Source organism: Eriocheir sinensis, chromosome 4, assembly GCF_024679095.1.
Source record: "Eriocheir sinensis breed Jianghai 21 chromosome 4, ASM2467909v1, whole genome shotgun sequence".
NCBI classification, from domain to species: Eukaryota; Metazoa; Arthropoda; class Malacostraca; order Decapoda; family Varunidae; genus Eriocheir; species Eriocheir sinensis.
In genome coordinates this window covers 25,551,365-25,563,268 of record NC_066512.1, presented here as the reverse complement: position 1 = coordinate 25,563,268, position 11,904 = coordinate 25,551,365, and the positions used below count along the sequence as shown (strand labels likewise).

General features: G+C 47.3%; 2 protein-coding genes and 1 long non-coding RNA gene across 3 annotated transcripts in view; 1 reads left to right on the top strand and 2 right to left on the bottom strand.

Annotated features, from left to right (window-relative positions):
- LOC126981117 (uncharacterized) overlaps positions 1–8,448 on the top strand; it is a 17,952-nt gene extending 9,504 nt beyond the window's left edge. The window contains exons 2-3 of the long non-coding RNA XR_007733746.1: positions 6,917–7,013; positions 8,300–8,448. This is a non-coding gene — a long non-coding RNA (uncharacterized LOC126981117). The remainder of the gene's footprint in view (positions 1–6,916; positions 7,014–8,299) is intronic.
- LOC126981104 (hemocyanin subunit-like) lies at positions 1,050–3,613 on the bottom strand. Its single transcript, XM_050831809.1, has 3 exons — positions 3,447–3,613; positions 1,689–3,209; positions 1,050–1,562 (listed from the first exon to the last, which is right to left on the bottom strand). Exons 1-3 carry the CDS (start codon positions 3,526–3,528, stop codon positions 1,135–1,137), a joined length of 2,031 nt encoding a protein of 676 aa, XP_050687766.1. The 5' UTR covers positions 3,529–3,613; the 3' UTR covers positions 1,050–1,134.
- On the bottom strand, positions 4,204–8,440 carry LOC126981097 (hemocyanin subunit-like). Its single transcript, XM_050831796.1, has 3 exons — positions 8,297–8,440; positions 5,493–7,010; positions 4,204–5,370 (listed from the first exon to the last, which is right to left on the bottom strand). The coding sequence occupies exons 1-3, from the start codon at positions 8,382–8,384 to the stop codon at positions 4,943–4,945; spliced, it is 2,034 nt and encodes a 677-aa protein (XP_050687753.1). The 5' UTR covers positions 8,385–8,440; the 3' UTR covers positions 4,204–4,942.
- Positions 8,449–11,904: the final 3,456 nt, after the last annotated feature.

Below are 11,904 nucleotides of genomic sequence, written 5' to 3'. Positions count from 1 at the left end.
TCGATGCACTTAAAAAAAATATCTATTCAGGGGGATTTTATAATAATTCCGGAGCAAGAGGAGCGAGAATTCCTACAGATTCGAACCTGGCCTACGGGAAGGGAGGCGGACATTCTAGAGTCGAACCAAAGGACACCCGGTGACTTACGACTTTGGGGACTTTATTCGCGTCTCGGGACATTACAATAGCACTGATCTAGTATGCTTTCGGAAGTAAGGAAACGCACTGAGGGGCTCTCTACTGTTGTTAAAGCAATGCATTCTCCTAATCATGACATATGTGTCAGAGACATGGGCATCGACCAGACGTCAGAAAAGAAAATTGAGAAGTACCTTATCTAGTTGCACTTCTAATTCATTATAATGATTCAAATGTAGGAGAGAGGACAGCAGATAGACGAAAAGATTGACTGGCTGGAAAACAACTGATTTATGTAGAACCAACACTAATCCGTTCACCTTATAATAAGTGTAATGAAATTAATAAATTTTGAGCAACGTTATCATCGAAATTGGAAACTGAAGACACAAAACAGAAACGAATGAAAACGTTTGGGAGAGTCCTACTTCCTGCAGTGGAATATAATTTTTTTCATTTTCGTTTCACTGAAGTATTGTTTACATTATTGTGACCCACCGTAAAGTCGAAGGGGACGACGATCATGTAAACTTGTATATAATGTTCAAGTGCCCTAATAAAGATTTCAAATACACTAATCAGAACATGTTACCAAGGGCATAACTAAATTTTATCTCATGATATATTATCATCGAAATCATTGTTTGCTATATTTAGGGGAGCTTTAGCTGTACCAGATCGTTTGGCACTGCAGTAAGGTATTTTATTCAAACAAGTCCTCTCTGGCCCCAGAACAGAGAGGCATATTAATTAACGAGGAGTGTTTTAAAGTAGCTCATATGATGATCTCTAGTATGATAGATATTAACCTCTAAATAGTAAAACTAAATAACGTCCTGCGTCTTTTCTTTCGTATCATTCAACCGAAAATGGAAGTGAATAATAGGAAATGTATAAGAAAACTATTGAATGCTATTATTTTTTATATATTTCAAAAGAACTAGTACATGAAATCGGGAACTTTAACAACCCGGTGATTTGACATCTTGCTGGCTTTAGTGATCCTCCACATGGAACACTGTGACATCGACGTCTTTGTAGTTAGTGGCGGTGGTAAAGATCCGCTCGTCATCAACGCGGCGGTCCAACGGGTAGCCGTGAGGGCGGTTGTCGGGGTACTTGCCGTCGGCGCAGCCGTAGTGGTTGAAGGTGGTGCTGTCGTGCAGGCCGTCGACCGCTGCGTCCTGGTCGCCGTCAGAGAGGAACACCACCAGGTGGAAAGTTAAGCCTTCAGTGTTGCCTTTGGGGATCAGGAATCTGTTGGGCAGTCCGAGGCCGCTGACAAAGTCCTCGAGGTGAAGGGCTGCGCCTGAGCTCAAGGCCTCCTCGGTCTTATCAATCAAAGTCTTGAAGCTGGGGATGTCGGGAACGGTGACCGCCGAGGCCTTGCTGGAGCGGGTAATGGTGTTGGCTCCAGGCGCCACTGAAAATAGAAAGTTATTCATGACAACCATCGTGTTCTGGATGTAATAAATATTGCTTGCTTGTGCATTACCGTCCTAATTAATGAATAGTTGAATCATAAACAAAACTAACTAAATATACTCACGTTTGGTCCAGAACTTGTCCAACTCAATAGCGTTCCAGCGGCCCTCGTTGAAGGGTATCAAGACACCGTTGTTGTCGTACTTGGGCCAGGCGAAGATGCGCACGGTAGCAGACACTTCATTGCCGTTGTTGTTTGTGACGCCAATATCGAGTGTGAAATCATTGTGGTTGAGACGGGGTACGATAGTAGAAATAGGCACATCATTGATTTCGGGTGTGTCGTCAACTGCGTTGATGAGGTTGTACTCGAAGTCTTCGAAGTGGGTCACCAGGCGGTTGCTGACGGCAATGCTGTCGACAGCGACGCCGGGGAACTCGAGCTCCTGCTTCGTGTAGGGAGTGAGGCTGTCCTTGTGCTCTCTGAAAATGTTATCCATGTACTTGTGGAGGCGGAAGAAGGCGGGGTCGCGCGTGGCGGTCTCGAAGTGCTCCAGGACACCAGGGGGAAGGTCAAACTTGCCGTGAGGATCACCCTGGCGGCCGAGCATCACGTGAGCAGTGTTGTGCAGGGCGCCGTAGTACCCGGGGTTAGGGCTGTACAGGGACGACTCAATGACGTCTCCCAGCACATCAATGCCATGAGCGTCATTGATGCTGATGATGGAACCGTCTTTGCCGGTGAAGTATCCGTGAGCAATGGCGTCCCTGATGCGGCTCTCCAGGATCAGCATGTCTCGCACGCGGGCCACGCCGTCCACGTCCTCAAATTTCACATTGTCTGGGCGAGAGGGGAAGTAGCCGCCGTACTTGTACATGGTGTGGGGAGCGAAGCCCTCATGGATGACATCGTCCCAGTGCAGCTCCTCGACGGGGTCAAGGTGGTTGGACAGGCGCTCAGCGTCGAAGCGGACAGTCAGCTGATGGTGGACCCAGAAGAAGTTCTCGCCCTTGCGCTCGATGTGGTGGTTCTCGTGGGAGTCGTCCCACCAGAAGGGGAACTCCAAGTGCCAGGTGACGTGGTGGGTGTTCATGCCGATGTCCTCGCCGAAGTAGGCCACGCGCTGCTCAGGGTTGCTCTTGCTGCCGGTGAAGTGGGATTTGATCTTGCAAGGTGTCTGGGTCATCTTGGCATGGTAAGCTTCCTGGATGACCTCGTTGTTGGTGAAGAGGTGAGGAGTGACCTCATACAGGGGCGGCAGCACCACGTCGTGAGTCAGCTCGGAGTGGGTGATGGCAGCATATATGGCATACACAAACTCGCCCTCGTTCATGCGAATACGGAAGTAGGCGGCGTTGCCGGCGAACGTGGCCCAGTCGCTAGCGTGTTCGAGGACATCGTAGAGCATGAGGGCCTCCTCGCGCTGGCGGGTGTTGAAGAGCGAGAACCAGTGCTTCTGCTGCAGCAAGCGGTGGTCATTCAGCTCTTTCATGAGCCGCTTAATGGCCACACCGTCGTCGTCATATTGGCCGGAGAGCGGGTCGAAGACAGTGGAGAGCTCCTTCAGTTGGGGGTCACGGATTTCTTCGTACACCTTCCACAGGACGCTGTTGACGTCATGCTGCTTCTGGGCGTCGGACGCTCCTGATGCAAATAAAATACTTGCTCAAGCAAACAGTAGTGTCTTCTCATTTTTTTTGAAATCAAAAGAAGTCAGTGGGAAAACCTTTTCTTTTATTTGTGCACAACAAATGTTGATTGATATGCAATAACTAATGATTTACTTATATACATTTGTCACCAAGGAGACCCTTACTTAGCAGATAATGTACGTATTGTGCATGCTGCTTATGAAAATTCCAAAAGACAAATGTTCCTTACCACCCGATGCATCTGCCATCATATCGAAGTTTGGCCACGCAGCGGCGGCCGCCACCAGGGAACACAGGACCAGGAGCCTCATCTTCGCTGGACTCGATGATGGAGCACAGACCCAGCGAGGGCTTTTTATACTCTGAAAGACGTACCCATAGCTCCCCTATCGCCGCGTCCCCCCATACACTGATAACGCTATGCACCCCTTCATGCTCCACCTCACCCTATTAACCTGATAATGAAGCAGATTTTTGTGATCTTTTGACTGCCAAAGTTAGTAAGCAGATAAACTTGGTATTCTTTCATTTTAGATAATTTGGTGCGCCTTCGAAAGGGTATATTTTCATGGTCTTTTCATGGTCTTGAGCCTCACCTGCCTTTCTAGATGTACACATCAATGCTAATATTCCTGAATCAATACTTGGGTCGTACATTCTCGTTGCGTCGTTAATAAATCTACGGAATAGAATTAGGATAGCTACACCAGTACGTTAGGACGAGAAATGACGCTTATTTTTTAGCTAATGATGTTCACTCGAGAGGCCATATTAGACCCATGAATCTCATATCCCAATCTTTTAAAATTCTCGGAAGGGTCATTTAGAGTATGTTTCCCTCCAAGGAAAAATTGCCTTCACTAACGAATAGTACTTTTGTCTTTGCTCTGGCAGATGTTTCTCACTCTCACGTCACAACTGGGATTTCGATTTACCATCTACAATTAACATTATACAAAGCACTTATCTAAAAGTGAAACATCAAATATCAGTATCAGTTTATTGATGAACATTCAGATAAGGTGAGTTGGTTGGTGGTGGTCTGTAGGGGAGTGAGCACGCTGCCCCATCACACCCAAGTCATGAGTGTAATTTTTATAATACAAGATGTAAATGAAGATGGATCGATGAAAAGGAAAGAAAAAATAATTCTTACTAAACTTTCATATCGGTGAGTATGAAGTTGAGATGGATTTTGTTTGTTTGTTTGTTTATGACAAGTTACAAATTATTTTGTCTCAGGCGGTGGTTCTCACCCTTAGGAAAAGGACCACAGATGAGGGCAAAGGGCACAACGGAAGGGACCCACGACGGTTTGAAAGATCATCATATCGACGAAGATGTGGGAAAAGTTTCCAACGCTTAACTATTCTGACCCATGTCTATTTATAACTCAGCTTTACATTTTGCATAAGCCTCTCGAATTACTGTACAGGGTAATGGCGACTGTCCACGATATAATGGAAGATAAAAGATTTACTTTTCTGTGTTCGGAACAGGTAATTTGTTAATACATTTTTTTTAGATTTTGGAACAAAGCTGAAAAGAGCAACAAGGTTCCCGCGAAAACCTCATGAGGGATGAAGTGATTACAGTGAACCATTAATCTTAAGTGTGTGTGTGTGTGTGTGTGTGTGTGTGTGTGTGTGTGTGTGTGTGTGTGTGTGTGTGTGTGTGTGTGTGTGTGTGTGTTGACACAAAAACAAAAAATAAAAAGGAATCAGTTTAGTGTTCCTCGACGTGGTAAAACTTGATAGTCACGGCCTTGAAGTTGGAAACGCCGGTGATGATCCGTTCGTCGTCGATGCGGCGGTCCAGCGGGTAGCCGTGTGGGCGGTTGTCGGGGTACTTGCCGTCAGCACAGCCGTAGTGGTTGAAGGTGGTGCTGTCGTGCAGGCCGTCGACGGCAGCATCCTGGTCGCCGTCAGAAATCAACACCACCACTTGGAAATCCATACCTTCACTCTTACCCTTGGGGAGCAGGAACCTGTTGGGTAGTCCGAGGCCGCTGGCGAATTCCTCGAGATGAAGCTCAGAACCGGAGCTCAGGGCCTCATTCGCTGCGTCAATCAAATACTCGAAGCTGGGCACGTCAGGAACAGTGATCGTCGAATCACCGCTTGTACTGGTGATGACGTTTTTCCCGGACGCCACTGAAGAAGCAAAAGATAAACCTTACTTCACACATAAAAGGAACATTATCATATAAAATGCATTAATATTACCATGACAATCAGCCAGTACTATTAACCAACAAATGTCTGGAGATACTTACATTTGACCCAAATCTTATTCAGTTCGATTGCGTTCCAACGTCCATCGTTGAAAGAGTACTCAACACCATTGTTGTCGTACTTCGGCCAGGCGAAGCTGCGCACGACACCATACACCTCATGGTCGTTATGGTTGGTGACCTCGAGTGTGACAGAGTAGTCCTTATGGTTGAGACGAGACACACGTGCTTTAATGGGAACATCGTCGATCTCGGTAGTATCATCGACAGCATTGATGAGGCTGTACTCGAAGTCCTCGAAGTAGGTCTCTAACCGATGGTTGCTGGAAATTCCGTCAATCGTGACGCCTGGGAACTCGAGCTCCTCCTTCGTGTAGGGAGTGAGGCTGTCCTTGTGCTCCCTGAAGATGTTATCCATGTACTTGTGGAGGCGGAAGAAGGCGGGGTCCCGAGTGGCGGTCTCGAAGTGCTCCAGGACACCAGGGGGCAGGCCAAACTTGCCGTGAGGGTCACCCTGGCGGCCGAGCATCACGTGAGCAGTGTTGTGCAGGGCACCGTAGTACTGTGGGTTAGGGCTGTACATGGATGACTCAATGACGTCTCCCAGCACATCAATGCCATGAGCGTCATTGATGTTGATGATGGAACCGTCTTTGCCGGTGACATAGCCGTGAGCAATGGCGTCCCTGATGCGGCTCTCCAGGATCAGCATGTCTCGCACGCGGGCCACGCCGTCCACGTCCTCAAATTTCACATTGTCTGGGCGAGAGGGGAAGTAGCCGCCGTACTTGTACATGGTGTGGGGAGCGAAGCCCTCATGGATGACATCGTCCCAGTGCAGCTCCTCGACGGGGTCAAGGTAGTTGGACAGGCGCTCAGCGTCGAAGCGGACAGTCAGCTGATGGTGGACCCAGAAGAAGTTCTCGCCCTTGCGCTCTATGTGGTGGTTCTCGTGGGAGTCGTCCCACCAGAAGGGGAACTCCAAGTGCCAGGTGACGTGGTGGGTGTTCATGCCGATGTCCTCGCCGAAGTAGGCCACGCGCTGCTCAGGGTTGCTCTTGCTGCCGGTGAAGTGGGACTTGATAGTGGCGGGAGTTTGGGTCATCTTTGCTTGATAAGCTTCCTGGATGACCTCACTGTTGGTGAAGAGGTGGGGAGTGACCTCATAGAGGGGAGGCAGTACCACGTCGTGAGTCAGCTCGGAGTGGGTGACGGCAGCGTAGATGGCATACACAAACTCGCCCTCGTTCATCCGAACACGGAAGTAGGCGGCGTTGCCGGCGAACGTGGCCCAGTCGGTGGAGTGTTCGAGCACATCGTAGAGCATGAGAGCTTCCTCGCGTTGGCGGGTGTTGAAGAGCGAGAACCAGTGCCTCTGCTCCAGCAGGCGGTGGTCGTTGAGCTCCTGCATGAGTCGCTTAATGGCGACACCGTCGTCGTCATAGTGGCCGGAGAGGGGGTCGAAGCTCGTGGAGAGCTCCTTCAGGTGGGGGTCGCGGATTTCCTCGTACACCTTCCACAGGATGCTGTTGACGTCATGCTGTTTCTGGGCGTTAGAAGCTGGTTTGAAAGAAAGAAATATCGCTTACTGAAATGTACAGTTTACTTCGGTGGGGCTTCCAGTTTATATAACGTGTTAACTCTTTATAAAGGGGCTCTCACACATTCCCGGTCCCGGTCCCGATCGTCCCCGATGACTCCCGCCGGTCGACCGGGCGCATCGCCGATATCTTTGAAAATTTTAAAGTTGACCAGCGGTGGTCGGCTGCGTCTACGGTCCTCATGGTCGACCGGCGGTAGACCGGCTGTCTGCCGACGACAATCCCCGATCTTACAGCCGGTCGACCGGCGACCGGCTTATCGGGAGTCATCGGGGACGATCGGGACCGGGACCGGGAATGTGTGAGAGCCCCTTATGGCGGTTAAAAAGCTCAGAATAACATGATTTACACAATGAGGCGGGAAGAATTGCCTAGCTTGAGGATGTTATGCACCTAAATAACAGCAAAATCCAGAGTGTCTGTTCTTGAATGAAATCTGCTGCGTGACAGCAAGGTTAGCATATATAAAAAGCGATCCTTTATATATAACGGAACGTATAAATTTACATGAGGCAAAGTGATCGTAACGAAGTTACTGATTTATCATCGTTTATCGCATTTTGGCAGCGGGCACAGGTCAGGTTAAGTTGGTTTAGGCTAGATTTAGTTACTAAGTCATGTTAGCTTAGCTAATGTTAAGTTAGATTTAGTTAATTAAACTAAGTCATGCTATATTAGCTTATGTTGTTAGATTTAGTTAAGCTAGGTCAGGTTAGGTTAAGTTAGATTTAGTTAAGCTAGGTCAGGTTAGATTAGCTTATGTTCAGTTAGATTTAGTTAGGTTAGATGAGCTCATTCTGATTGTTTTCCGTCTATACACGTAACACGCCTCCCGCCTTGACGTTAGGTGGTTGTCGGTGGACGGGGCGGCGGCTCAGCTCCGACGGCGCTGGTGGGTCCGCTTTTCTCATTGCCTTGTGAGGGCTTAAGGTCTTATCTCTCCTCATTTCTCAGCATTATGGGAACGATTCTTGTATTTCAGGTGAATCATGATGTGGTTGATATTAATTTGCATTATTTGTTTTGAAGGAATAGCAGTTATTTGGAAGATAGGATAAGGGGGAAAAGAAACAAAAACATAAGTGATTTGACCCCAAAACGGTTAGCAGATTCCTTTAGAACACATTTTTAAAACTCACGAGAAAAAATAACCTCCTGAAAATTGAAGGATGCTGTTCATTGGAAAATTACCTGGACTTTTTTTATGTTGCAGTTAGACACAAGTGGAAGAGCAAAGCCACTCACCAGGGGGCACTGGAGAGTCCGCCATCATTTCGAAGTGCGGCCATGCTGCGGCGGCCGCGACCAGAGAGCACAGGACCAGAAGCTTCATCTTGGTGGAACCACAGTGCTGACGGCAAGACGCCCCGAAGGTTATTTATATTCGCAGATGCAAGCATTCGCCCCGCCCCCCTTTTGATGGCGAGAGCACAGTTACTTTATCAGGCCCCGCCTCCGTACATTGACCCGAAGATCATTCTAGAAAACTATAGGTCCTTCATAATTATCCAAATGTGGTTAGTCGTTAGATTTGGTATTTCAATATTCTGTTTCCGGAGCACATATCTAAAACAAGATGTGTAGCTGCTTCCAAAAATATTCTAAACATTATTCGCAGAACATAAACAGCATTATTGATGTTGAGTGTTCCTTCGGGTAAGATATATCGAATCCTACTTAAGACAAAGACTTGGTTCACGCATAGTATGAAAACAACGTATTCCAGCGTCTGCGTTATGCGATCTTCTGCAACATAAGAAACATCCAATATGATATGCTCCCTATTACAAATTATTCCCGCCCCAAAAAAGACGTCAATGCATTAAAACACAAATTGGTCAACAGGAAATGCAGCGCATAAGTTGGTTAATAAACTGACTAGTGGATGAGTTATCTCACTAACAAGATAGCAGGACCTACGTGAATAAAACAACTGAAATAGGGCATCTGCGTGGGAGTTTGCTCGAAGGGACCGTCGGAAGTGGAGGGGGTGGGTGAGGAAGCGACGCCCCCACCGGGCCTATGCTCCCCGTTAGTTAGTTAGTAAATAGCTTGCAGTAAATCCAAATACAATGAAAGGGAAGGCAGACCTGTGATTGGGTAGAGCATGAGCTGCCGCGTGTAGGGGGACTGTCCTCTAGCAGACTCCTTATAACATTGTGTATCCTTGACTAAGAATAGGCACAGAGAGAGAGAGAGAGAGAGACACACACACACACACACACACACACACACACACACACACACACGAACACACGAACACACACACACACACACACACACACACACACAGATAGACAGACGGACAGACTAAGAGAAACAGACAAAGGGGATGAGGAAAAACAGAGAAAATAGAGGAAGGAGAAAAGGCGAAAAAAAGCCCCTTGGTGACTGCTGTGTGACAGAAGTTCAAGTGCTACAAGAAATGGAGTGTTTACAGAACGCTGACACCCAAAAAAAGAACCACCTATCTTATCGGTGATCATCGAATGCTATTTTAATCCATGCCTGTACTTCTCTCTCTCTCTCTCTCTCTCTCTCTCTCTCTCTCTCTCTCTCTCTCTCTCTCTCTCTCTCTCTCTCTCTCTCTCTCTCTCTAAATCAGCCACCAGAAGGTTAGGCGTCCTGTTCCCTCTCCACCACTCACTTCCTCTCTCCTCGTCACTAATCTCATACAAAAGCCGTGCCTGCCTGTGTTTAAAGTATTCATCCCAGCAGAGGTGAATGCCACTCGTCCATTCACCTCCTCTCCTGACCTACCTTCAACCTCTCAGATTCGGCCGCAATGTTGCTTGTATTGCAATCTAATATCGCAATTTTCATGTTCTTTTATACTTATGAACTTGATTCCTCGTTCCTACTCACGCTCTTACAACACAAAACTCTCTTTGCCAAATCATGACAGTGGTGTCCAACTTCCTAATGCAAGACAGGCGGGCAGAAAAACAGGAAGACAATCAGGTAGGCAGTTAGATAGAAAGACAGACTGAACAGACGAAGAGACAGACAGAGGGCTAGAAATTTAGATTCACAGACACAAGCTGACATATTCTGACAAACATCATACAGATACAGAAAGACAGAATAACACACACAGAAAAAACTAAGAAGGAAAACAGCGCGGAAACAAAACGAGTCTACTTCCTTCTTTCATTATGTTTACTTTTTTTTCTTTTTTACAGCAAAGGAGACAGTTCAAGGGCGTAAAAAAAAAAAAAAATTAAAGAAAAAAGCCCGCTACTTACTCCTGCGGCGGAATGTTCGGAAAAAAAAAGGCGAAGGAAGACGAGAAGCAATGTCACAAGAGGAAGTAAAGCAACAGGTAGAAACATGGAGCAAGAAACAGATGGAAATGGCTGAAGTACAAAATAAAGAAGAAAAGTAAACATAAGTAAACAAAAGTAAGAATAAAGTAAAAACAACAGCAATACCGCAGTCCTCCTCCACTCCCTCAAAATCCCTCTTCTGTTCTTCCACTCTTCCCTCCTCTTCTCTGTATCCCTTCCATCTTCATTCTTCTTTATCTACCTCCTACTTTTTTTTTGTCTTCACGCACACTCTCTCTCTCTCTCTCTCTCTCTCTCTCTCTCTCTCTCTCTCTCTCTCTCTCTCTCTCTCTCTCTCTCTCTCTCTCTCTCATCAAATCTTCACCAATGTCAACAATTTATGCTTTGGTTGGAGTTAAGATCGGTGTTTGTTTGTGTGTGTGTGTGTGTGTGTGTGTGTGTGTGTGTGTGTGTGTGTGTGTGTGTGTGTGTGTGTGTGTGTGTGTGTGTGTGTGTGTGTGTGTGTGTGTGTGTGTGTGTCCCTCCCTCCCCTTTGAAGTCGCTCCAGACACAATTCACCACCGACACAATGGCGCGAGGCTTTGCGATTACCTCGTTGGCTCTCGGCGAGTTCTTACCTCACTGGAGCGAGTTATTGAAGAGGCCGACACAAAGGACTGTTTTTATCCCTGGCCTCTCCGTTCCTTCCCTTTCCCTCCCGTCCCGTCCCTTCCCCGCCTCATCTTCCACCCCTCGCTCTCTTTGCCCTCCCACCCGCCAGCTCTCCACCCCTCCCGCTTCCCACTCTCTCTTGGCTTTGCTGGTGAAGTCTGATCCGTTGTCGGGGTTTTCCTTTCGTTGTTTTACGTCAGAAGACAATATCCTTTAACAGGTGGAGGAGAAGGAGGGGCGGAGGGGAGGGTATGGGGGAGGAGGGGAGAGTAAACGAAACCTGAGTGAGATAGAGGGCTTAAAGGGAGGAATGAGAGGGGGAGGAGAAGGATAAAGAGAAGGAGAAAGACGAGGAGGAAGACGAGGAGAGAACCAAGAGAAGTAGGAGGACATGGAAGAGAAAGGGGAGAAACTGGAGGGAAGACATGGAAGAGAAAGAGGAGGAGGGCCAGGAGGAGGAGGGCAGAGGAGGGGGCAAGGGAAACATTTGTATGATGGATAAAAAGACTCGGTAGTAATAATACGCACTTCGAATCAGCTTTTGAGAGTCTGCGGAGGCGAGTCAGTCAATGAAGTACAGCTTTTATTATTTTTTTTTCTTATTCTCCTTTTACTTGTACTTTCCTCTTCTCTCTCCCTCTTGCTGCTGCCGCCTTTAGAGTCTACATCCAAGGCTCGTGTTCTCTTTGACGGGGAAAAAATAATCTTGCCTTTGATTCACTTTCATTCGCCCTACAGCGTTGACAAGAGATTTATTATTATTTCCCCTAATTCTCTCTCTCTCTCTCTCTCTCTCTCTCTCTCTCTCTCTCTCTCTCTCTCTCTCTCTCTTGCCTGACATCGACTCTTTAGCTTTGTCTGGGTGGATGAGAGAGAGAGATAAATACAGATAGTTAAGTTTATTGACCACAAAAT